This window comes from Crocodylus siamensis, chromosome 6 (genome assembly GCF_052110815.1).
Source record: "Crocodylus siamensis isolate JL-2025a chromosome 6, ASM5211081v1, whole genome shotgun sequence".
In the NCBI taxonomy this organism is placed as follows: Eukaryota; Metazoa; Chordata; order Crocodylia; family Crocodylidae; genus Crocodylus; species Crocodylus siamensis.
The window spans coordinates 14,323,940-14,348,767 of record NC_143400.1 but is presented as its reverse complement, the minus strand read 5'-3'; the positions used below and the strand labels follow the sequence as shown (position 1 = coordinate 14,348,767).

General features: G+C 59.6%; 1 protein-coding gene across 3 annotated transcripts; it reads left to right on the top strand.

Moving 5' to 3' along the window:
• Positions 1 to 46: 46 nt before the first annotated feature.
• Positions 47 to 24,165, top strand: SV2A (synaptic vesicle glycoprotein 2A). Of its 3 annotated transcripts, none has more exons than XM_090052851.1 (14): positions 47 to 381; positions 636 to 690; positions 4,755 to 5,516; positions 10,052 to 10,232; positions 10,762 to 10,913; positions 11,385 to 11,518; positions 11,844 to 11,933; positions 12,169 to 12,279; positions 12,381 to 12,469; positions 13,789 to 13,953; positions 14,503 to 14,636; positions 16,775 to 16,978; positions 17,773 to 17,932; positions 19,363 to 24,165. In XM_090052851.1, exons 3-14 carry the CDS (start codon positions 4,928 to 4,930, stop codon positions 19,544 to 19,546), a joined length of 2,193 nt encoding a protein of 730 aa, XP_089908977.1. In that variant the 5' UTR covers positions 47 to 381; positions 636 to 690; positions 4,755 to 4,927; the 3' UTR covers positions 19,547 to 24,165. The 3 variants fall into 3 exon arrangements, with proteins under 3 accessions (XP_089908977.1, XP_089908976.1, XP_089908979.1); XM_090052850.1 differs by having other exon boundaries at positions 505 to 690; XM_090052853.1 differs by lacking the exons at positions 47 to 381; positions 636 to 690 and adding an exon at positions 3,818 to 4,134.
• Positions 24,166 to 24,828: the final 663 nt, after the last annotated feature.

Here is a 24,828-nt window from a genome sequence, read left to right as displayed (position 1 = left end):
GCCTGGAGGAAATCTGCGTCTATTCTTCACAAAAAGCCATTGAGTTCCCTTTGCAAAGCGGCATTGAAATGCAATGTGCCATTTCCCTGCGGTGGCTGCAACACGCGCACACACACACACACACACACATACACACACACACACACAAAAACACCTCCATTGCTTTAGGATTTTGGCGCTGGGGAGTGAAGGGCGAAAGCAGATCTCCCCTCCCTTTGGCTGCCATCCCTCTTCAAGTGGGCAATGGAAACCTGACTAATTATACACCTCCGTTCCTCAGTTTCCCCTCCTTCAGGGCCTGCCATCCTGGACAGGTGGAAGAGGAAAGCTCTTTCTGCAAGACAGGAAACCTGATCTGGTGGAAGAGACCCACATGGGCGGGTAAGCAGCTGCAAGGAGGCACCAGCCTTTTTTTTCTGGCTCTTTTAAATTTAAAAAAGGGGGGGGGTGGGCGGGAAAAATCCCTTCCTCCACCCCCCTCTCTTCCCTATTTGTTTTCTATAGCTGAATCCGGCTTCCCACCTCCCTTCACTTGGCTGCTTCAATGGACTCTCCCAGGGTTGGTTGTGTGTAGAAAGCTGTGGTGCTGATGCTCATTCTGGTACCCACGAGCTGTTTTCTTCCTGGATCCCTAGCAGAGCATCTTTCCCGGGCGCCTCGGAGGGCTGCAGCAAGCAGGTGGTGAACTAGGTAAGGGAGAGAGAGATTGGCGCCTAGCGTGCGAGACGGGCTGCTTGGTTTGGCCTCGTCCCTTGATGGGAGACAGCAGGGTTGGGGTTTTTTTCTTTTATTTCCTTCCTTTCCCCTTGGTGTGTGGCCATTTTGTCCTGAAAAACCTTGCCTCTAGCATCACTCGTGTGTCTTAATTGCATCCTGTCATTCTCTTCCCAGCCAGACATCTGCACCTGAGATGTCCTTTATATATATATATATATATATATATATATATATATATACACACAAACACACATACACACACACGCATCTCAACACTTACACACACACACGCACGCACACAGGGCTAATTTGGGATCTGCCCACGGGGAGGGTTGTTTGTCTGGCGCTGGTAGAAAGAGGCACCAAAATCTTTGCGCGGGGGGCTGTGGAAGGGGGTTGGAGAATGACCTTGGGCACCGTCAGTTTGGAAACGAGCTTTCTCATGGCGACATGTTTTTGCCTTTTGGAGGAAATGCACCGAAAGAGCGGAGACGGTCATAGACAGTCGGGCTTTCAATGGTGCCGGGAGCAGCTCGGGGGGTCAAGGCATGTCCATGGGGAAAGAAGCTATGATTTTAAAGCAGGGAGGAGACACGGCATCGTTGGGTGTCTCTGGCATGGTGACAAAATAAAAACCCCATCGATGTGTGTTTAGCCCAAGGCACATTTAAGGTTTCAGCCTGGCAGTGGGTTTTGCAGTCGCAGCATCGCGTTCATATGGCTCCGGGATCCTGGGGGAGATCGGACCCTTGGAGGACAGAGTCCACGGGCTTTGGTCTTGAAAAATCACACATCGGTCTGGGTTTGGCGGGGGAATCCCACCTTTTTAGCTTCAGATCCCAGGAGAAGGGAGGCCTTGACCTTGCTCCATATACATCTGCTTCCATATAGGATTCCCACCCCTGCTCCTGTCCTTTTCTCCCCAACTGAGCACCCGAGTGCATCCAGGCCAGGGGAGCAGCTCCCTGGATGTGGCACTGGAAGGGGCCTGAAGGGACCTGAGCCTGGTGTGGGCTGGATCCCAATGACCTTGCCACCAAAGAGCCAGGCCAGGAGGCTTCCCTCGGTTGCTTTGCCCGTTCCCTCAGAGAGGGGAGGCCAGTTGGGGTGGTCCAAGACCGCTGAGGAAGTGCGTGCTGCTACAGCCTGCTCTGCTCATTGAGAAATCGGCTGTGGGGATCACCTGCCAAAGGGAATCGGGCACACGGCAGGCGTCGGAGTCGCCGGGCATGGCCTGGGGCACGTGCCGAGCCCTTCCAGGCTGACCGGGCGAGCGATCCTCCCTGTGCAGCCGGGGAAGGCTCCCATGGGCAGGAGGCTGCGTCGTCAGCCATGACTCTCAGACAAGCTAATTTTAACTCCAGCCCCGTCTCTCCCTCCTCCCTCCCCGTGCGCCCGGTGCCATGTCGCTTCTCTCCCGCCCGGCTCCTTCTCCCTGCCCTTGTTTGCGCCTCGGGGGCTTGGCGCAGTGATGGGGTCTGGTGCCTTTGCCCCGATGCGGGTCCTGCTCCCCCCTGGCCCCTCCATCTTGAACCCAGGCTGTGGGGGCAAGGGCTGCCAGTCTGGGAGCTTCGTGCCAAGGCCTTGTCTTGGTGCCTGTGAGCAGCATCAGGGGCTGGAGAGGAGAGTGGGGCAGTGGCTGGAGCATGGCCAGGGAGCCAGGACACCTGGGATCTCTGCTGTGACCTAGGCGGGGGGGCGCGTCTTTTCTTCCCTCCCCGCCGCCCAGGTCGACGTTTCCATGATGCCCTCCCTCGGAGGAGAGAGGCTGTGGGGAGCTGGAGGCCTGCTGCCTGGGTGACGTCTGTCCCCTCTGTGGCCCTGGCCATTGCTCCAGTCCCTGCTCTTGGCTGCAATGGGGAGGGGAGGGGGGTTGAATGTGCCCCCCGTCACAGCAGACCCCTCCTGTATGGGGGGCTCTGGCCAGCAGCACCCCCAGGTGTCTGGGTGCCTGCACCCCACATCTTTAGGAGTAACCTGCACCCCCAGCTGCATGCCTGGGGCTGCAGCATCATCACCCCCCACTCTGGCCTTGACCTTCTGGGGGCACAGCACCGACTTCCAGGGTCCCCAGGACCTGCCACTTGCAGGGCTTCCCCCCCACAAACCCCTTCCTGGTCTCCAGCTTGGCTCCTGGCCATGCACCCTGCTGCCCCCCCCCACCCTCAACCATTTTGCTTGGCTGGGCACAGCTCCGCTGGGGGGTGGGCAGGGGGCACCGAGCCCTGGGGAGATCCCGGGTGACAGAGGCCTGAAGCCAGGGGGGTACTAGAGCCCCCCATGGCAGGGATTATGGGGCATGACCCCCAGGCCCTGCCCAGCCTAGGGAGTCCTGACTGGGCTGCAGGGGGGGTCTGGGGGTGCCTCTCCCCTCCCCTCCCTGTGTGTCTCCAAGCTCAGGGCTAGGATCTGGAAGGCATCGGACCCACAGCAAAGCCACAGCCCCCTCAGGGGGTCCTTGGCAGGGACTGAAGCTGTAGCAGCCACAGCAAAGAGCCTGGGCTGGGGGGCTCGGTCTGCGGGCAGCAGGCTGTGCCAGGCCCTGCCCACGGCTCCTGGCAGCTGGGCCCAGACCCCAAGCTGCTCCTTTAATGGGCCGCGTTGTGTCAGGTGCTGTACATAGGCATCATGCTGGGTTCTTCCCCAAAGAGCCTGCAACCCCGCCGGCCAAGGGAAGCCGAGGCATGGAGGTGGGAAAGGGACAGGCTTCCCTCCCTTGCACTTGGAAGAAAACCCCACAGTCTCGGCTCTCGAAGCTGCTGGCATTGGGGTTGGGGTTGGGACGCTGGTGCCCACTGGCCTCTATCCCTAGTGGGCTCTGAGCTCGCTCTGATTGTGCTGCCACGTTATTGGCTGCTGCGCCCACCCCAGACTCAGCCGCATTCCTGCAGCAGAGACCCAGCAGAGACCGGTTCACCTGGGCTTTGCTGACCTCGTTGTCATGCAGAGGTGACTGGGGAGGGACGGCTTATGGGGGGTGGGGCGAAGGAGGAAGCTCAGCCCCATCCTGTGCCCTGAAACTGCTTTAACATCCAGCAGGTAAAAGCAGGCACTGGGCATTGGCTGCTCAGACCGTAGCTCCCTCGTGCCCAGACCCCAGTGCCAGAGCGGCGGCTGGAAGCGAGAGGGACCTGGGTCTGAGCAGGAGTTTCCCCCTGTTCCTCTCTCCCTTGCAGCCTCCAGCATTTAGGGTGCAGGAAACTCTGGTGCCGAGGCCGTGCCCCTCTCTCTCGTGCTCAACAGCTCCCAATGCCCCTTTCCTCCAAGCCCACGTCCAGTCCCTTTGGGAATGAGCATGTTTATAACAGTAATGCCAACTGGCGGAAAACCATCGCAAGACTTGGGATTTCAAAGTCAAAATAACTCTGACTCGCAGTCTCCCGATCCAGCCCTCAGACCTCTGGATTTTCCCAGCTGGTAAGTGGAGGGAAAGGGGTGAGGGGAGATGGAGGCCCCCGTGGTGACAGAGGGAGTGCAGCAGGATAGGGGCGGATGGGCCCTGGGGCTACCCCATTCCCCCGTCCTGCTCCTGCCCCCACTCCCACCCTTACCACAGGGGCCTCGATCTCCACCCCGTCGCCAATGAAGAGATTACGTGCCAACCTCTTCATTTTTTGAGTTCGTCTTAAGATTTTTGGCACAGTGGGGTTGGCAAGGCTGTTATCTTGAACACCAGGCAGTTTCTTTTCACCCCACATGGACTTCAAGCGTGGGACTCATGGCCCCAAGGTGAGGTGGTAGCTAAGAGGGCAGCCAGGTCCCCCGAGGGAGCGCACGCATCCGGGGGAACTGGGGACGGCGGAAGGGGCACGGCCTCTGCATCGGACCTGCCCGGGCCCTCCATGCTGGGGCTGCAAGGGAGCAAGGAATGAGGGAAAACCCTGCTCAGACCCGGTCCCTCTGCTCTTCCCGTGGTGCCAGGTGCTGCACAAGCCTTTATTAAAAACATTTTATTAGAAAAACTGTCACTATGAAACACACCATTTCCCTTCCCTGCAGCCGTCAATTCACCTCTGCCTTCCCTCCCCTCCTCCCAGGCTCAGCCCCTGCTGCAAGGAGCCTTGCCCAGCCGCCCCGAGCCCGGGCCAGGCGAATGGGTCAGGGGCCAGCGCCGTGGGACGCCGCCCGGGCCTGAGCGGCTCCTGGAGCTGCCTGCCAGTGCTTCTCGCCCTCCACCCGCCTGCCCGCCCGCGGTAGCGTCTGCGCCACCATGGAGGAAGGTTACCGAGACCGGACGGCGTTCATCCGTGGGGCCAAGGACATCGCCAAAGAGGTGAAGAAGCACGCCAGCAAGAAGGTGGGCCGGGGCATGGACCGCGTGCAGGACGAGTACACACGGCGCTCCTACACCCGCTTCGAGGAGGAGGACGACGACGAAGACTACCCGCCCCAGGATGGCTACTACCGTGGCGAGTCGGCTCCAGATGAGGACGGCGCCTCCAGCGATGCCACCGAGGGCCACGACGAGGACGACGAGATCTACGAGGGCGAGTACCAGGGCATCCCGCGTCGCGACTCGCTCAAGGGCGGTGACGGCCCCGCCACCCCCCCGCCTCCCGCCAGCACCTTCCAGGACTTCGAGGACACGGAGGGGCAGCGGCGGAAGGACAAGGAGGAGCTGGCGCAGCAGTACGAGCTCATCCTGCAGGAGTGCGGCCACGGGCGCTTCCAGTGGACCCTCTACTTCGTGCTGGGCCTGGCGCTCATGGCCGACGGCGTAGAGGTCTTTGTGGTCGGCTTCGTGCTGCCCAGCGCCGAGAAGGACATGTGCTTGTCAGACTCCAACAAGGGCATGCTGGGTGAGTCGATGGGGTGGGGGAGCGAGGCCTTTGGGGGGCGGAGTTTCCAGGGGACTATGGCAGAGGCGGGGCCAGGTGGAGAGCAAGGCATACTGGGAAGGAGGCGGGGGAGTGGTATATAAAGGCGGTTCCAGGTCCTGTTGGTTGTGGTGGTCTCGCACTTGGAGCACTGCCAGCTGGGGTGACCCCCCGCCACACAGGGCTGGCATGAGGGAGCTCCCCCAGCCCTGGCGTGTTACACGGGGTTGGTGTGTGCGGTGGGGCTGGTGTGCTACGCAGGGCTGGCGAGTGCAGTAGGGTTGGTGGGTGCGGTGGGATACCAATGCGCCCCATTGCTTCTTACTGCATCTCAGCCAGGCTCCCTCCCCTTGTACCTGCTGCTGTCACCAGCATTGCCCGCTGCCCCCAGCTACCCAGTGTCTTTCTCATACTGGGAACCAACTGGGAGCTGCCAGCCCCCCTCCCCTGGTGTCTGCCCAGCCCAGGGCAAGGTCCGGCTGTGCCAAGGGGATCCCTGGATCCCCAAGCAAGTGCCTCCCTTGCAATGGACCCCAGGGAGAGGGGGTCCTTGCTGCCCCCTGCTGGAGGCTTAGCGCTGCTCTGCTTTGTGTCATAGCCTCTCTACTGCTGAGGAGGAGTCTCAAGCTCTAGCACTGTTGTGGGGAGGGGGAGTCTGCTGTGGTACCAACCATGGGTGGGTGGATCTTGTGGGGGACAGGCTAGGGATGGGGCAGGATGATTGCCCCTGCTCATAGATGGGGAAACTGAGGCACAGGCTTTGCCTCAAGTCCCAGCAGCAGAGGAAGGAGGGGAACCTAGGAGCCCTCCTCAGGGCTCCTCAGCTTTTTCTGGAAGGACATGTGATCTCCACATGGGGAAACTGAGGCATGGGGCCAGATGACATCCCCAGGTCACCCCATTGGACTGTGATGGGGCTGAGGGGCCGAGTCTGGGCTCCCCCGCCCTGGATGAGGGCTCTAACCATTGGGAACCTTGCTGCCTCCCAGAATCCTTTGCACCATTGCTTGCAGGGGGCAATGCTGCTCAGGGAAGGGTTTTTCTCTTTTACTGAGAGCTGCTCTCTGGACTCCTGGGTCCCTGCCACCTTGGAGAGGAGGGTGTGGCCTAGGGGCTGGGGCAGGGCACTGTGCCGTGGGCTCCTGGGTTTTCTTTCCAGCTCAGAAGGAGGAGTAGGAGGGAGAGGCTGAAGGCTCGGGGACTCCTGGGTTCTCTGGGAGGAAGGGGGTGTGCGGGCTCCTCCTTTCCCAGGCTTTCCAGCCACCAACTCCCTGGTGCCTCCATTTCCCCATCTGAGCAGTGGGTGCTAGTGCCCTGCCTCTGCCCCAGGAGAGCCAGGAGCAGTGGGGGACATGGCTGCCAAGTGCCAGAGCCCTGCAGAGGGGCTAGGCAGCCAGCCATGGGCTGGGGGAAGCCTGCCGGGGTCCGGCATCCTCATGCTTCAGGGCTCCGACTGGCCCACAGCAGAGGGTCAGGAAGGAGCAGGCTGCAGGGACTCGTCTGCCTGGCACAGCGAGGGGCTGGGCTGGTGCAGATGGGCTCCGGGCCCCTGGCTTCCCCATCCCATGATGCCCCTGTCCCCATGTCAGGGGGAGGGGGGATTACCCCCGCCTCCTCCCTCCATGGAAGCTGAGACCCAGAGTCGAGGAGCAGCCTGGGGCATTGGGCAGGGAGCCCAGGAGTCCTGGCTCCCAGGGCCGCCCATCAAGCACTGCCAGAACGTGGGCCGGATCCTGGGACATCCCCCCCGCCCCCTTCCCTGTCCCCGCAAGGCCTTGTCATTGGTCCGGCACCTTGTCTGGACTAGTCTGGACTGGAGCTCTGTCCCTCCAGGGCTGCTGACTCTGCTTTGCCCACGCCTCAGTTTCCCCTCACTAATGGGTGCCTTCCCTTGGTGGATCCTGGGATCGCCGAGGCAGGCGGGGCTGATGGCAGCCTGTCACCGGGGTCAGAAGCTGCCAGCTCCACCACTGACCACCCCTGCATGGCCGTGGGCCTGTCACTTAACTCCCCTCTCCACCCTGGCCTCCCTCCTTGTGCTGGGGAGAGCGGCACCCCTGAATGACGATGGGGCTGGGCTGAGCGTTGCCTGTGGGCTGGGGAGGGGGACTTGCTTTGCTACAGAGAGAAAATGTGGCCTGCCCGGATGCCTGGGTTCTCCGGCAGCCCCACTCCAGGCCCCCCTGTGGCCGGGGCAATCGTCTCCCCCAGCACTGGCCTGGGCTGGCTCCCCTTCCCCAGCCAGCCCTTCCCTGGATGGCTGTGCTCTCACATGGGGCTTTTCACCCCCTAACCCCCCCAGGAGGCAGCCTCTTGGTTGGGGGGTGGGAGCTGGAGTCCAGGGGGGCAAAGGGACTTGCCAGGGTCCATGAGTGAGTCAGGGGCAGAGCTGGGAGTCTGCTATCCCTCCCCTCCCCTGCACACAGACGCCTCTTGAGACTGCTCGGCTCCAGCAGGGACGTGCTGGGGGGTGGATCTTCAAGTGGGGGGCTGTGCCTTGCATTTTGGGGGCTGGGCTAGGCGCTGACTCATCCCCCCCGCTGTGATCACTGAGTCCGTGGAAATTGGGCTGGCGTTATCTGCCTTGGCCAGGGGCCCCCCAGGCTCCGCGCTGCCACAAAGGGGCTTAGCCAGCATTAAGCCCCTATGAAAGACTCGGAAGGGGTTTAGGGATGGGGGTGGGGGGGGAGCCTGCCCCAGCCTAGGTGGGGGGGTGCTGGGTTTCGTGGGAGGTCTCTGAGCTCTGGGCCAGCGCAGGCCGCACTGCGGCATGGCGCCCGCCCCGCCCCTGCCCGCGGCATTTGCTGCAGCCGTCCCCCCACCAGTATCCTGTCCCCCCAGCTCCCCCCAGTATGGGCTCTAGTCCCCTCTGGGCTGGAGATGATTATCCCGGTGCTGTGGGGAGCCGGTGCCTGGGGAGCAAGGGGCTGAGCTGAGCCCCAGCAAACTCGGTACAGTGGTCTGACTGCGAGGGAAGGTCACATGGGGTGTGTAGGAGGTGTGCAAGGGGGCGTGGGTGTACCAAGGGGGCTGGTGCATGCACGTTCGTGGGGGGCTGGAGTGTGCGTGCATGTACAGGCTGAGCTCGTGCATGTGTGTGTGTGTGTGTGTGTGTGTGTGCAGGCTGAACGTACACACAGAGGTGTGTGTGTGCATGCATAGGCTGAGTGTGCACATGTATATGTGTGTATACATGTGTAGGCTGAGCATGCATGTGTGCGTGGGTGTGTATGTGCCGGCCAAGCGTGTGCACACGGGCGTGTATGCATGTGTGCGTGCACTGAGCAGATTTGGCAGGATCCGGCCTCTGGGGCGCTCAGTCCGCACGGCCTTGACAGCAGCCGCCGCGTCGATGCTCCCGCACGTCCGTCACCGGCGCCTGCCTGGGGGTGGCATCGGGAGCCGGAGCAGGGACTCATCCGACCACACAGAGGGCATGGAGCCTGGCACGGGGCTGGGGTCCATGCCCCAAAGCCGGGTGTGGGGGTGGGGGCATGGGGGCTATAACCCCTGGCCAGAGCCCTCTGCTCTGAGGCTGCTTTGAAGCAGCCCGGAGGCTGCTCTGCTTTCCCCCGGGGAAGCAGGCAGGGGCTCGGCCTCTCCATTTTGGGGGGCCCAAAAACCCCTCAGAGCCCCCAGGCAACTGGTCCTGGCCTGGAGCCTGCCCCCTCCCCACCGTGTGGCCTGTCACCCAGCATCAGGCTGACGCAGAGTCCTGTGACCGCGGTGCCAAGGGAAAAGGAAGAAGGGATAAAAATAGCCGCAGCTGCTTCACGGGAGATCTGCCTCCCGGCCCCCCTGGCCTCCCAGTGTCCCCTCTGCTCTGAGCTTTGAGGGTCTCCGGCGCCGGGGGCTCTGTGCTGAGCTGGGAGGCACTTGCAGGGAGGGAGCAGGTCCCAGCTGCTCCGGGCAGGGCTTGGGCGGAGAATCGGTCTAGTCCTAGGCTGGGGTCCCTCACGTGGGCGTCGGGCCATGGAGCAGAGCCCCAGGAGAGAGAGATGGGAGCCCCTGCTGCCCCCAGGAGCTCCAGCCCCACCTGCCCCAGTGCACGGCAGGATGGGGTGGGGGTTGTCACCAGCAGGAGAAGGGGTCCTTTAAAGGAGCCCAAAGACCCCCCTGCCCCTGGTCCAATTGCTGCAGCCATGAGAGACCGCCAAGGGATGTTACCAAGGCTGAGCGGTTAGCGGTGGCAGAGCTTTTGCCGGTGCCTCAACCACAGAGGGGAGGAAGGGATCCCAGCGGCCTGGGGGCTTTCCCCAGAGGGAGCTCATTCCCCTGGGATGCCTGGCTCGGGGGGTGGGGGGGCAGCCCTGTGTCCTGCCCCTGCCCCTACCAGCCTGGCTGGCAGGGCCCAGCGGGGACAAGGGCCATCTGTCCTCCCTCCAGACTGGGGCTGCCCTGAGCCACTGGGAGAGGTCTCCGGGGCAAGCCTGGACACCTGGGTCCTCCTCCAGTGCCGAGGCTCTCTGGACGCTTGGGTCCCTCCCTGATGCCCTGCTTCTCTCGCCCCCTCGCAGGACTCATTGTGTACCTGGGCATGATGGTGGGTGCCTTCCTGTGGGGCGGCCTGGCCGACCGCCTGGGGCGCCGCCAGTGCCTGCTCATGGCCCTGTCCGTCAACAGCGTCTTCGCCTTCTTCTCCTCCTTCGTGCAGGGCTACGGCACCTTCCTCTTCTGCCGCCTGCTCTCGGGTGTGGGGTAAGGGGGCTGCGGCATGGAGAGGCCTGACCCTGGGCTTGGGGGGCAAGGGGCCAAGCTGGGGGTTTATGAAGGCTGGAGGCTCCTGGGTTTCAATGCCTGGGACTGCAGAGCCTGGAGATGCCCTGGCTGCCCCACTTGGGGGCACCTGGAAGCTGCTGGTAAGGGAGGGGATTAGGGGCAGGGGGGAGCCCAGCTGGGAGGAAGGAGGCTGGGGGCTGCAATCACTGATCTCTGCTATGGGTGGGGGTCAGTCTGTGGGACTGAAGAGCCTGGGTCACGGGATCACAGCCCCCTTGGGAGATCCCAGTGTGGGTCCATCTCCCTGGGCGCGAGATGGGGTGTCAGATGGGACCTGGGGAGCCAGGACGCTTGTCCTGCCATATCCATGCCTGGCATCCGGGCTGCCCCCACCCCATCAGTGCGGCTGGCTGCAGCCTTCGCTGGTTTCTTCCTGAACCCCAAGCCTGGGTCCTGGAGCATGCAGCTGGCCCCAGCCGCCCTGACCACCCCGTCCCTGCTCCCCCAGCATTGGCGGCTCCATCCCCATCGTCTTCTCCTTCTTCTCGGAGTTCCTGGCGCAGGAGAAGCGCGGCGAGCACCTCAGCTGGCTCTGCATGTTCTGGATGATCGGGGGCATCTACGCCTCGGCCATGGCCTGGGCCATCATCCCGCACTACGGTAGGAGCCTGGCCCAGCCCAGCATGCTTGGGGGTCGCTGCAAGCTTCCCCTCCAGAGCACTGCTGAGGTCTTCCCCTTCCCTTGGTTAGACCTGGCTAGAGATTCCCCACCCCCTTCCTGGCTGCTTTTGAGGGGAAAGTGGCTCTTTCAGCTGATTTGGGGGCATCTCTGCATCCCCCTAATTCAGGCACCTTTGGACTCCATCTCCCATGATGCACCATGACTGACTAGGCTGCAATGCATGCTAGGAGATCCCCCCCAAAAAACCAGGGAGCAGGGGGGGTGGGATTTGAAATTAACCCCCTGCTTCCTGGGCCTGGCCAGTCCTGTCCTCTCTGCCAGACCCAGGGGCTTTAGGCTCCGGCACTCCCGATATAGTGCATTTATCAGGTCTCGGGCCCTGGAGGAGCCCTTAGTGGGGGAGGCTGGGGGGAGAAGGGGGTCCGGCTCTCACTCCCCTGCTCCCACAGGCTGGAGCTTCCAGATGGGCTCGGCATATCAGTTCCACAGCTGGCGTGTCTTTGTGCTGGTCTGCGCCTTCCCCTCCGTCTTCGCCATCGGGGCACTCACCACCATGCCTGAGAGCCCCCGCTTCTTCCTGGAGGTACCACGGGGTGGACTGGGGCAGGCAGGGAGATGCCCCTCGGAGAGCACAAGATGGGGGAGAAGTTGGCACCTTCCTCTTGCCGGTCACGGCTGGTGGGACGGAGGGCAGGGAGCTGGTACAAGCCGGCAGGGGCTGAGGACGGGGCAGGGGAGGGCCAGTCTGGATGCCCCAGGAGGGTGCAATGAGAGCTGTGCCAGGAGCTGGTGGCATGGGGGACCCTCTTCCTTAGGGTACCTGCACCCCATGGTGGGGGGGGCATCCTGGTGTTGCTGCCACCCACCCCCACAGACTGCCCATGCTCAGGGCACCCGGTGTCTTGCAGAATGGGAAGCATGACGAAGCCTGGATGGTGCTGAAGCAGGTGCACGACACCAACATGAGAGCCAAGGGCCACCCCGAGCGGGTCTTCTCGGTGAGGCTGGGGGGCTGGGGAGCCAGCCCAGGGAGATGGGGCTGGGCCGGGCTGGGTGGGAGGGCAAGGGAAACTGAGGCACGGGGCAACAAAGTGACTTGACCAAGGCCACTCAGGGAGTCGGTGGCAGAAGCGGGAACCCAGTTGCAAAGCTGTGGGTCTCCCTCCTGCCTCTGCCCCCAGTGCCCACATGGCCCTTCCCTCTGCACCCCATCTGACCCCTCCTGCCCTGCAGGTGACCCACATCAAGACCATCAAGCAGGAGGATGAGCTCATCGAGATCCAGTCGGACACGGGCACCTGGTACCGACGCTGGCTTGTGCGGGTCCTCAACCTCTCCCAGCAGGTCAGAGGGCACCCATGAATGGGAGACGGGGGATCCAGGCCCCATTGTGGCCCCGGGGCCCGATTCACTGATCCTCCCTGTCCCTCTTTCGCCGCCCCCAGGTCTGGAGCAACTTCCTGGCGTGCTTTGCGCCCGAGTACCGGCGCGTCACCCTCATGATGATGGCTGTGTGGTTCACCATGTCCTTCAGGTGGGCTGGGCTGTAGGGCTGTGCGAAATTTCGCCGCCAGTTTCATTTTGACTCGTTTCGAGCTCGAAACAGTGAAATCGAAATGAAACAGAGAGCTTCGAAACAGCCTCGAAACCAAATGAGGCAAGTCGAAACATTTCAAAATTTTTGAAACGTTTTGAGTTTTGAAGCTGAAGCTGGGCTTGCCTGCAGGGAAGCAGAAACTAAAGTAGGGAGGGGGAGGGGGAAAGGGGGGAAGGAGTGCTCTGTGTAGCTGGCCAGTGACTGTCACCCTTCCCTGAGGTCCCTTCCAGTCCCGGTGGTCTGGGGGAAGGATGGAAAAACTGCATAAAAGGCAGCACTGTTTGACCTGCCCTGCTTTCTGCCTCGGTGTCAGTTGAGTGAGGGCACACCTTAACACACACAGTATCACCCACCCATGACATGAGTTTTGCCTGTGAGCAGCTAGAGGTGCAGGGCCCCAGAACCCAGACTTCCCCTGCACCAATCTCCTTGAAACTTGGCAGGCGTCATGCCTCAGAAGGGGCTACCATCCCTGCAAGTTTCAGCCACATCAGGCCAGAAATGACACAGTTATAGGATGTTTTGAGCTTCCCCATTATAGCCTATAGGCAAAACGTCAAAACAGCGTCAAAACAGCGAAACGGAAGAGCAGTTTCGAATCAAAACAAAATTCGAAACGAAACACTGTTCTGTTGAAACGCCGAAACGCTGGTTGAAATGGACTGGTACTGTTTCGCAGACCCCTCCTGGGCTGGGGTGGGGGCTGGGCTGCCATTGTCCCCCTGGAGCTTGTCCTTGAAGCTGAGGTGGCAGGGCCAGGACACCCGGGTTCCTAACCCCCCAGATGGCTCCTTACGGGGGCTCTGGAGACAGGGTCTGTGATGGGGATCCGCAGTCCGGCTGTCCGCGGGTGAAGGACCCAGGGCAGGATGCAGGTTTCCCTGCCCCCAGCTGGGCTGGAAGGACCCGATCCAGTGACAGCTGTGGGGACAAGTCTGGTCCCTTTCTCATGTCTCAGTTTCCCCTTACGAACAGACCAGGTGGATGGGGGGAGCCAGGCTGAAAGTCTCCATTCAGGGGCAGCACAGCACAGCCATGGCGACAGCATCCCTATAACTTAGGAATCCCCCAAATGGCCTGCTCCAGGCTCTTTCCAGGGCACCTGAATGCCCCAGTTTTGCACTCATTTTCCTGGCAAAAGTCCCTGGCGCCTGCCCAGCCTGCCCCCACCACCCACCTTCCAGGCCTGGTGTAGGCCAGCAGTGAGTTTGTACAGCTCCAGGCACCCCTCACTGAATCCCCTGTGCCCATTGCAGCTACTACGGCTTAACGGTGTGGTTTCCGGACATGATCAAGCACCTGCAGAGCATCGACTACGCCTCGCGCACCAAGGTCTTTGTGGACGAGAGGGTGGCGCATGTCACCTTCAACTTCACTCTGGAGAACCAGATCCACCGGAATGGCAAATACTTCAATGACAAGTGAGATTCGCATCCCTCTGCAATCCCTGCGGGGAGGGGGCCAGGGGGATACAGGGGCAGGGTGCTGTGGGTGAGTGAGGAGCCAGGGAGGAGGTTTTTTGGAGATTTAGGGCCCCCAGTTAATAGAAGATCCTCATGTCCCACTTTAGAGGTGCCCGTTGTGGGCACAGCTCCCCCGTGGTCTGTGGCAACCACCAATGTGGACATTTTCGGGGGGGTTATTGATCTCCCCATATCATTATGCTGCAATCTGGCTAATAGGAATGTGGATTTCAAGCATGGGACTCATTGTCACTAGATGCGGTGGCAGCTGAGAGCATAGCCAGATTCACACCAGGACTGGACCCATGCTTGGAGGAAAGGGGCATTAGGAGCTATTGAGCATGGGAGTGAGGAGTGCAGCCTCTGAATCAGGGCTTGTTAAACCTTCAGTGCTGGAGGCTGCAAGGGGGAGAGATATGGGGGTGGGGGGGAATATGCTCTTATGTCCTTACCCTAACACGGAGGTCCCCCGCCATGGTCTCCACCTCCATCTCCCACCCCCGACAGGTTCATTGGCCTCAAGATGAAGTCGGTGATCTTTGAGGACACTCTCTTTGAGGAGTGCTACTTTGAGGACGTCACCTTCAGCAACACCTTCTTCAAGAACTGCACCATCATCTCCACCATCTTTTACAACACAGGTACCGCCTGCCCGCCCAGCCGTGCCCCATCTGGTGCCTTGTCTGTGCCAGGGACAGCCATTAGGGAGGCTGTTAGTCATTGTATGATGGCAGCTCCTGGCTGCACCAGGTGCTGGACCTAACTGGAGTGAGATGAGCCCGGTTCTGGAGGTGGGAACAGGAGGGAGAAACTGAGGCACGGGCAAGGGAAGCAACTCACCTGGAGATCAGATCCTTCTCTGGCTTTGAGTTAAATCCCTCCCTGGGAGACGTTTCTTCCTGACCCCCTGGCTCAGATCCTGGAGCGTGTGGATGAATCCCCCCCCGCCTGACCTGGAGAGCTGTGCACAGCCGCCTCAGTCCACACTGCTGCCCTCTGTGCCCCTCTACTGCTCCTGGCTGCTCGGGCTTCTCCTCCAGCTTGATTTGCCTCTGCTGGGGATTGTGCCTCGGAGCACAGAGAGGATTACGGGCAGCCAAAGGCAGGCAGGGTGGCATGGCTGGCGGGGGCCAATGAAGTCTGTGAGTGAGTGAGTGTGGCGGGCAAACCTTTGAGCCCCCTGGGTGCTACTCCCTGCTCCGCCACTGATTCTCTCCGTGGCCTTGGGCAATTCCCTGTGCATCTAATGGGAAGGGGGGAGCTTCTCACAATGGGCAGAGGCCAGGGGGCCACTAGCACAGCAGACCCATCCCTCCAAGGCCTCCACGGGACCGGGAGCTCGGGGCTTTCCCTCCCACTCCCCCCGTTTCCTGGGAGGAACTCATCAGCCATCGAGTGGTGACTCAGTTGCACCGAGTAAGCCCTGATGGGCTGCTGGGAGGAGCTGGGCACTGAGCGCCCCCGCGCTGGCAGCTGTCATGACTCACCCCCCCGGCTGCTGAGTGGTAACAACAGGGATGACGCCCACCCCAATGCCGACTTCACCTGGAGTCGGTTCCCCCACCCCGCCACAGCCAGGCTGCAGGTGCTCGGCTTCCATTCCCTGTTACACAGCATCTGTGTTCCACACCAGAGCTGGCTGCATTTCAGCGGCAGGGGAGGCAGGGAATCCCTATCGCTATACACGATAAGAGGGCCTGGACATGGGCATGTTCAGCTTGTGGAAAAGGTGCGGAAGAGGGGACATGAGAGCAGTCTGCAAATCCCCGCAGGGCTGCTCTAAAGGAGAAGGAAAGCACCTTGTGTCTCTGGCTGCAGGGAGGAGGATGGAGAGCAGTGGCTGGAGGTGGCAGCGAAGCAGGTTCCCGTTGCGTCTTGGGGGGAAAACTTCCCTGTTGGAGCAGGGAGGGAATGGGAAAGACCCGGGGAAGCTGCAGACTCTCTGGCACTGGAGGGGTGCAAGGAGAGGGTGGTCAGGCACCAGTCGCGGATGATCTAAGCGGAGGGGTGCCTGTGTTTTGCTATGGCGATGTCCCAGGCTTCTGGGCTTTGCTTGTTGTTCCCAGCTTTCTGCTCCATGTGTCAGGGGTTTTAAGCCTCCCTCAGAGGTGCTGGGTGTGGCTGCAGCCCAGGCTGGGGATAGGGACTGGGCTGTGCCAATGCACCTGGCGGCACCAACCCCACAGGGTCCTGGCCAGAGGGTCTTGTCCCCCTGCTCAGGGTCAGACTGACACATTTGGGGCCAGGAAGGGATTTTATTGGTACAGACTTGGGGGAGGTGGGGGGGCTTTGCCTTCCTCTAGTGGGGGCACAGCCACTGTCGGGGATCACATGAGTGTGCATTAACAGCCTTTAATAGAAGCAGGATGCCAGCAGCTGCAGTCCCCCTGCTTTCTCCAGGGCAGGTTCAGGTGTGATATCTGTTGTCAGGGTTGATGGTAGTTTTACAAAGAGTTTAGATGATGGATTTGTGCAGACTGGTTTGGCCAGGGCTGCTCCTGCCTCAGGCAAGGGGTTGCACTCCTCTGGAGGTCCCTGTCAGCTGCGCTGCTGTAGGCTTCACCCCAGAGCTGGCTGCATTTCAACAGTGGGTGGGTATCATCCCTGACGTTACACACCATCCCTGTTACACAGCAGATGCATCCCACCCCAGAGCTGGCTGCATTTCAGCAGTGGGACGGGCAGTGGGGGACAGTCCCTAGGCTGCATCTCAGGGGCTGGGCTGGAGGGGGCAGGGGCAGCCGCTCCCAGCCTGACAGCACCTCCCTGTGCCCCCCAGACCTGTTCAAGTACAAGCTCATCAACAGCAGGCTGCCGAACAGCACCTTCCTGCACAACAAGGAGGGCTGCCAGCTGGACTTCAGCGACGACAACAGCGCCTACATGATCTACTTTGTCAGCTTCCTGGGCACCCTGGCCGTGCTGCCGGGCAACATCGTTTCTGCCCTGCTCATGGACAAGATCGGGCGCCTCCGCATGCTGGGTAAGGGGCTGGGCCGGGCGCCCCCCGCACTCCTGCCTTGATTCCTCCTCTCTGGACTCCGCTGGGTCCCCTGGGGCTGGGGGTTGTCTGGAGCCAGTGTGGGCATTGCAGCTGCCCCCCTCTCTGGGGTTTAATTACCCCTGCCCCCCGGTGGCCAGAGTTTGTATTGCAACTGCCCCACAAGGGTTTTTAGCTGCCCTTGCCCCCTGGTGGCCAGTGCGCGTATTGCAATTGCCCCCCCCCCACCATCCCTGGGTGTTTTATCTGCCCCTGCCCCCCTGGTGGCTAGGATGTGTATTGCAAATGACCCTGGGGGGGAGGGGGGGGTTGAACTGCTCCTGCTCCCTAGTGGTCAGCGTCCATATTGCAACTGCCCCCCTCTAGGGGTTTTAGATGCCCTGCCCCTGCCCCCCTGGTGGCCAGAATGGGTATTTGCACCTGCCCCCACCCTGCCACCCTGGGTTTTTAGCTGCCTCTGCCCCCTGGTGTCCAGTGCAGGTATTGCAACTGCCACCCCCCACCCAGGGGTTTTAGCTGCCCCAGCCCTCTAGGAGCCTGCGTGGATATTGCAGCTGCCCTGGGTTGATGAACGGGAGGCTCCTCTGCTACAAGCTGCACCTTCCAGCTTGGGAAGGTGGGGGGGCAACTGCCCCGTCCCTGTGCTGATTGGGGCGGGCTGCAGAGGTGGGTGGAGTGGGAACAGGGGGAAGAAGATGCTGGGGGTCCTGAGCCAGAGTGAGGCAGGGACCCCCTCCCTTGCAACCCCAGTCTGAATCCACCCTCCCTCCCCACAGCCGGCTCCAGTGTGATGTCTTGCGTGAGCTGCTTCTTCCTGTCCTTCGGGAACAGCGAGTCGGCAATGATCGCCTTGCTCTGCCTCTTCGGCGGGGTCAGCATCGCCTCCTGGAACGCCTTGGACGTGCTCACCGTGGAGCTCTACCCCTCCGATAAAAGGTACCTGCTCCCCAGCCCCGGGCTGTGCTAGGCGCTGTACGTCCCCCCGGCCTCAGGCCCTGGGAAGCATCATGATGCCCCTTCGCAGATCCACGGTGGGTCCACAACTGCGGTCCCTGCGCCTCCTAAAGATTTCATAGATTTCATAGACATTAGGGCTGGAAGGGACCTCGGGAGATCATCGAGTCCAGCCCCCTGCCCAAGGGCAGGAAGTCAGCTGGGGTCATAGGATCCCAGCAAGATAAGCATCCAAGGAGAGAGAGGAACTAGAGAAGGGCAAGAGGACGATGAGGGGCTTCTCTGGGAGAGACTGGGAGCCAGGGCTGTTCAGTTTAGGAGACGCTCAGGGCAGGGGAGAGGAGAAGGGCTGACAAAATACTGAAGGGTGACGAGAAACCCGGTCGGGATTGAGCATTGGCCGTCTCTCCCCACACAAGAACAGCAGGTCCCACAATGAAACCAGTTGCCTGTAGGTTTAAAATGAACACCAGGCCATTCTTTTTCACCCAGTTTGATCTCACGTCTGCTCTATTTGCTGCCTGGATTTCAAGCTTCAGATTTTTCCAACTATTTAGCTGAATTTCAAGAACAATTTTTCCAACCGTTTTGTGGAATTAAAGTGTGGGACTTGTGGCGGTGGAAGCTGAGGGTGTGGCCAGATTGGGACTGGACATGTCCTTGGAGGAAAGGGGCATCAGGAGCTATGGAGCAGGGAGTGAGGGGCATGGCCCCCAAATCAGTGCTCCCTGGACCCTAAATGCTGGGGCTGCAAGGGAGAGAGGAACAAGGAGGGGAAAGTGTGGTTAGATCCAGGTGATTCTCCCTCTCCCTCCACTCTCTGCCCCAGGAGGCAGGGCAAGACTGACCTATGGTCCGAGCAGTCAGTGGCAGCTCTTCTGTTATGTATGTTCATAGGTATCCAGGTTGTAGCCATAGAGGAAAAAGGAATCCAAACTTGTGGCAGAGGTGATAACTTTTATTAGACCAACTCGATGTTTGCAACAAAAAATAATTATTTATTTGCACGCTTTTGGGCACAGGCAGCCTTCATCCGGCGTAGGAGATTGCAAAGCCTGTAATGAGAATTTTCATTTCTACCTAGGAGAACTTTTACAATCTTTGCAATCTCCTGTACCTGAGGGAGGGTGCCTGTGCCCAAAAGCTTGCAAATAAAGACATTTTTTTACAAATATCTAGTTGGTTTAATCCAAGATATCACCTCTGCCAGTTTTAATTCCTCATGTCTGGTTCTTAAGAAACCAGTGGCTCAGCTACAGGCTGAGGACTTCAGCCAGGGGAAGGAACCCAGCAGTCCCAGCACCCAGGCTGATGCCATCACCGCTGCCCCCAAGGCCAGATCTGGGCCGCTACGGTCCTGCTGGACTTACCCCCCTCCCTGCCCCACTGCCCTAACCCCGTGTCTCTTCCAGGACGACGGCCTTCGGCTTCCTCAACGCCCTCTGCAAGCTGGCAGCCGTGCTGGGCATCAGCATCTTCACCTCCTTCGTGGGCATCACCAAAGCCGTGCCCATCCTGCTGGCCTCAACCGCCCTGGCGCTGGGCAGCTCCCTCGCCCTGAAGCTGCCCGAGACCCGGGGGCAAGTGTTGCAGTGAGAGGGGTGGGGTGGGTGGTGGGGAAGGGGCCATGTCCACCGCACCAGCCCCCCACCCCCCCCAGTTCCTCCACCCCCACCCCCCGCCCTGGGGAACGTAGTCGTTAGACACTGTGAAACGTCTTGATTCCCCTGCCATGTCGCCGAGGGGGCGGTTTATTTTTTTGGTTGCTCCCTCTCCCCCGCCCCCTCCTTTTTTCGGTGTCCTTTATGTGTGCGTGTGCGTGTGTGCGCATGTGGGCGTGATGCTGCTCATTTGTGTCCGGGGGGGCAGGGAAAGACCCTCGATGGGGGTTGCGATGGCAATAGCCCTGCTAGGTCTAGGTGGGGGAAAGAATTGCAGAGACCGCCCCCCCACCCTAGAGCTGGTGGGGGGGTGGAGAAGGTGTGATCACATGTGTGGGTGATCCCTGAATCCTTCCAAAGGGATCCACTAGGACTGGGGTGGGGCATGGAAATCCACCCCCTTATGGGTCTTGTCTGCAGTGAATGGAGCCCCTGGCTGGGGCGAGAGCAGGGGTAGGTTGAGTCCTTGCTGTGCCTCAGTTTCCCCGGCTGGTGGTGGAGGCAGCAAGGCCCGTGGTGGGGGCTGCAGGAGTTGGCCCCGAAAGCATTGCAAGCTGCTGCCAGGTGATGGCCCCAGGGTGGGTGTTAATGCCCCCCTGCCGCCTGCTTGGGGTGGGAGGTTAGAAGCACCCCCTGGTTTCAGATGCCCCCTGCAGGCAGAAAGGGGAACTGCGCCTCCCTTTCCCACCTAATTAGACCCAATTAGCTATTCTTATTGCAAAGCCATTGGCCCAGCTGCCCCCACTGCCTCCCCACCCTCCCTGGTCTTTTTAACTCTTCGTCCTGGCAAGGGCAAGACTCCCGGCTCAGCAGGGATGGGGCCAAGCCTGGGAACGGGGGCTGGTGGCTTCTAGTCTGGGAAGCCGCTGATTCAACCTCCTCCCAGCAGGGCCCAGCTGCAAATAGCAGGGGGCAGGGTGGGGGTCCTGCTGTGCTCTGGGATGATGTCAGCAGTGAGCAGTGATGTCACGGCTCTGTGAGCCGATGCCGTACTGGGCCTGGGGGTGCAGCAGCTGGTCATGGAGGGCTGCATTGAGCCTTGGGTGCCTGCTGGCTTGAGTGATCCCCTGAGTGGGGCCGTGAGTTCGAATCCTACCACCCCCTTGCACCCCAGTTTGGGGGGAAACTATGAGCGACTGAGGTAGAAATAAGCTACTTTCCCGCCAGCTGCCATACCCTTGGAGTGGTTACCCTGGAGAAGTGGGGTCAAACTCCTGGCAAAGTGGGGGGGCTGGGGTGGTGGATGAGGGCTCATTTGCAAAACAAGCAGCACTAATTGTCACATCAGGCATCCCTCAGTCCGGGCAGGGAAGGGGGAACCTGCCACTTGCCCAGTTTAATAACCAGCTCTGTCATCCTGTACCCGGCAGCGGAGCTTAGTGCTGTGACACACTCTCATTAGTAATCTAACGATCAGTGCCCAAGGCCTGTGATTAGCACGTAGCAGCAGCGGGCCCTGGTGCACCAGGGCTGTGCAACCCTCCCGGTTGCACACGGGTTAACTGAAAAGGGCCTGATGCTGCTTTGAAGCCAGCCAAGGCTGGAGCTGGGGGGCTTTAAAGCATCTTGCTGCAAAAGCTAAGCCACATGAGCATGTGTGTGTTGTGGCGGGGGCAGTTCTTAGCCCCAATCTCTTCCCCGTAGGTGTTACCCCCTGACCAACAGCCTTCTCCCCTCACCATGGTGCAGCTTGCAATCGCAGTGCTACTTCTCTCCAGCTCCCAGCCTTTTTTAGGGTCCTCCCCACCCCAACCTGTTAAAAGGGCGAGAAGCCCAATGGCTTGGGTGGGCAGAGAGAAGCCCAGATCTCACCCCCAAAAGGCATCGAGGGCTTCGGTTGTACCGAAGCACAAGCATCTGACACTTCTTGCAGCACAAAATGGGGGAGAGCGGGGTGGCTGACGGGCACAAGAGGAGCCAAGGGGCAGAGCTGGGCTTCAAACCCTGGTCTGCTGACTCCGAGGCTGGGCTTCCCTTTGTTATGCCAGGACTAGTGAGTCAGGGACCCCTGAACAGAGGGGAGACAAAAGGATCTCCTTTTCTTGTGCTCCAGGCACGAGCCTTGCAATTGGGCTGCTGCTGGGTGACTTAATTGAAGTGGGGGCAGAAAAGCAGAGGGAACGTGCAGCTCAGGTCCAGCTTCCAGCAAAGGGGGCGTGGGCTGGGTCCAGCCAGGGCTTGCCCGGATTTTATACCAGACAGGCATGCCGTGAGGCCGGCAGCAGGGTGTTGATCTGTTTGCTGTGCAAAGCCAGTTGGAGAAAGCCTGCCCCTGCCCCTGCCCCTGCCCCTGCCCGGGTAGCTCCAAGTGTGCCATGCCCAACCCCTGCCAACCGCAGTTAAAAAGCACAAGGACCATCTCCCAGTGCCCTCAGGACCCTCAGCAGAGATCTGGGCTGGGCTTTCCTTCTAGTGACCAGACCCAGTCTGAACCCCCCCGAGCTGCACAGATGCAGTATGGATGTAAGCAGGGGCACAATCCAGCCGAGACAGGAGCTCCCTGTCCCCGAGCTTACTTAACAAGAAGCAATCAGCCCTGGGAAACCTGGAGCCAGGCTCGGATCTCAGGTCTGCAGATGGAGGTGGATCAGCTGTTCTCCACGGGACACAGCTGCTGCCTGTTCCAGCTGGGGTGCATCTAGAGAGGGTTTGAAGCACATTGATGTCCCCAGAGAAGTCCCCCGAGATGTTCACCCCTAGTGAGGACCCTCCCTACTCACTGCTGCCCACTGCCAAACAACGTCCTGTTCCCTTCAATACTCATGCATTCTCCTGTAAGACGCTAGAGAGATTCACTCTGCGCTGTGGCAGCACCGTTGCACTGGAAGAGGGGAGGGGAGATTTCCATGGGGGGCTCCCAGCAAATACCAGGGAAAGATGGTGGCTTCCAAGAGCTGAGTGTGAGGTCTTACCCCCTCAATCCGGTGTGACAAACCCGCAACCGTTGGAAAAGCACAAATCGGGCAAACGAAGAGCTGGGCCCAGTCGCCAGGCTCCAGCTAGGAGGTTGCCCACATACAGGGGCAACCATGCCTCCAGCTAGGGCAGGGGTGGGCAAAATGTGGCCCAGGGGCCAGATGCAGCCCACCAGGCCATTCTATCCCACCTGCAGGGTCCCTAAAAATTTGGAAAATGAATATTAATCTGCCCTAGGCTGCCTGTCATGCGGCCCTCAATTGCCAAAACTCAGTAAGCGGCCTTCCACCCAAAATAATCGCCCACCCCTGAGCTAGGAGGTTGCCCACATATGGGAGGGCTGCCCCACAGCCATCCTGCAGCCTCTCCAGCCCTCCGTGGGGCAGGAGGACAGGCCCCTCCACGTCTAGTCACAAGCACAGCTCCAGGGAAAGGTGTCTAAATCCCCTGGGATGCAGCTTGGGTCACCCTGCCTGGGGCAGCGAGGGGTTCCCCAGCTGATGTCAAGCACAGCAATGCCAGCCACCCCTCTCTGACAGAAGCTGGGCAAATCCAGGACGAAGCCAACCCCATGGCCCCAGGACAGGGTGCTGCCCTCCACACCATGGCTTGGGGATGCCATGGCTGGAGCGTGGGGTGTGGTGTTGGAAAAAGCTCACGAGCCGAGTCCAGCTCTGCCTGACCCAGAGATCTCACCTTCTCCGCACAGCAAGGGACAACATCTGTGTTGTAATACTGTCCGGCCTCGGGGCATCTGGGCTCAGGACCCCGGCAGGGACATGACGCATAGAAAGCACAATGTTGCAGGGGGAACAGCAACAGATCTTGGGCCTGGAGCACCCCTCAACTGCACACACTCCCCCTGGAAAGCCCTAGTGGAGAAGAGACCCAGGGACTTGCCCCACTGGCCCAGACCCCCTTGCACTGCGATCAGTGCTGGTTTGATTTCACCCCCCCAAAATACAGGACTCCGCCCCTGCCAACATCGGCTTTATACCTTGGGGGTCTCCCTCTAACCCCCTTGTTGCAAACAGATCCATCCGTCATGCCCAGAGCTGTTCAAGCAAGTGACTCTCAGTCCAAAGCAATCAAAACCGTGCGTCCTACATCCTGTTCTTTTCTCAGTCCCCGTCCCTTCTCTCTCTCATTCTTCGGTGTAGGTGGTCTTTTTAAGAGAACATCCGTAGTACGTCTGTATGCAAAAAAAGGAAAAAAAAAAAACAACAACAAAAAACCCCCCCAAACTGTGCTGTGGTGTAGTTTTTAGATGTTTGTAAAGAACAACTGACCAATCAACAACAAAAAAAGTACAAAAAAAAAAAAAAAAGCAAACTACTAATTCAGCTGTGGTCTTTGATTTGTCCATTTTGTATAAAACTGAGTGATTCAATACACCAGTTATTTTAAATGTCATGCTAGGGAAAAACAAAAATCGCCTACAAAAAAAAAGGGTATATATATATATATATATATATATATGTATAAATATATATATATAAGGTGCTGTGAATAAGAAGAAACAAGGGTTGTGTGTGAGGTCTGTTTGGCTGGAGAGTGGAATTTGTGCAGCCTGACGGGGCTGCAGCCATTCCCAGCGCTCCACAAACTGCTATTCAACAACCACCCAAAAAAAAAAAAAAAAAAAATCAATGTAAAAATAATAATAATAAAAAAGATTAAAAGGAACCTGAGCTACTTTGGGAGCCTGTGAGTGATTGGTTTGAATTGCACGGGGAAGAGGAAACGCTGTAGTTTCTCACATACAATACATTTCCCCCCCTGCAAAACCCGGCAGCTGGAAATGTTGGGGTGTGTTATATACAAGAAATATGGTTAGAGCAGTTTCTGGGCAAATCTGCTCAGCAATGATTAAAAACTACCTTGCTGCTGCTACCCAGCTGCTTATAACAAGGCCAGAGCTTTTCCTCTTCATGCTGCCTTTCAAAAACAAGGCATGCATCATATTCCCGGGTGTGTTATATGTCAGCAATTATGGCAGCGCTTGACAGAAGACTGGCACGTTTTGCACGGCTTTCTCTATTTACAGGGGAAAAAACATGGTGGGAAGAATGGGCGGAACTGGGTGTAAAGAAGCAGCCGGCAGAACACATGTGCAATAGATATGTTTGTATCAGCAGGGCAGAGAGCTGGGCCCACTGCTCAGAGATGGGGTTCAGCATCCCTTAGAGCAGGGCTCAGCCCACGCCTGCTCCATCTGCTGCCTAGATTTCAAGCTCCCGATTTTTCCAACTATTTAGTTGGATTTCAAGAACAATTTTTCCAACTATTCATTGGTCCGAT

Coding starts and splice junctions, on each gene's coding strand:
- SV2A (XM_090052851.1), top strand. CDS start 4,928: ATGGAGGAAGGTTACCGAGACCGGACGGCGTTCATCCGTGGGGCCAAG. Junction 10,233..10,761: donor CGCCTGCTCTCGGGTGTGGG/GTAAGGGGGCTG, acceptor CTGCTCCCCCAG/CATTGGCGGCTCCATCCCCA. Junction 14,637..16,774: donor CACCATCTTTTACAACACAG/GTACCGCCTGCC, acceptor TGTGCCCCCCAG/ACCTGTTCAAGTACAAGCTC.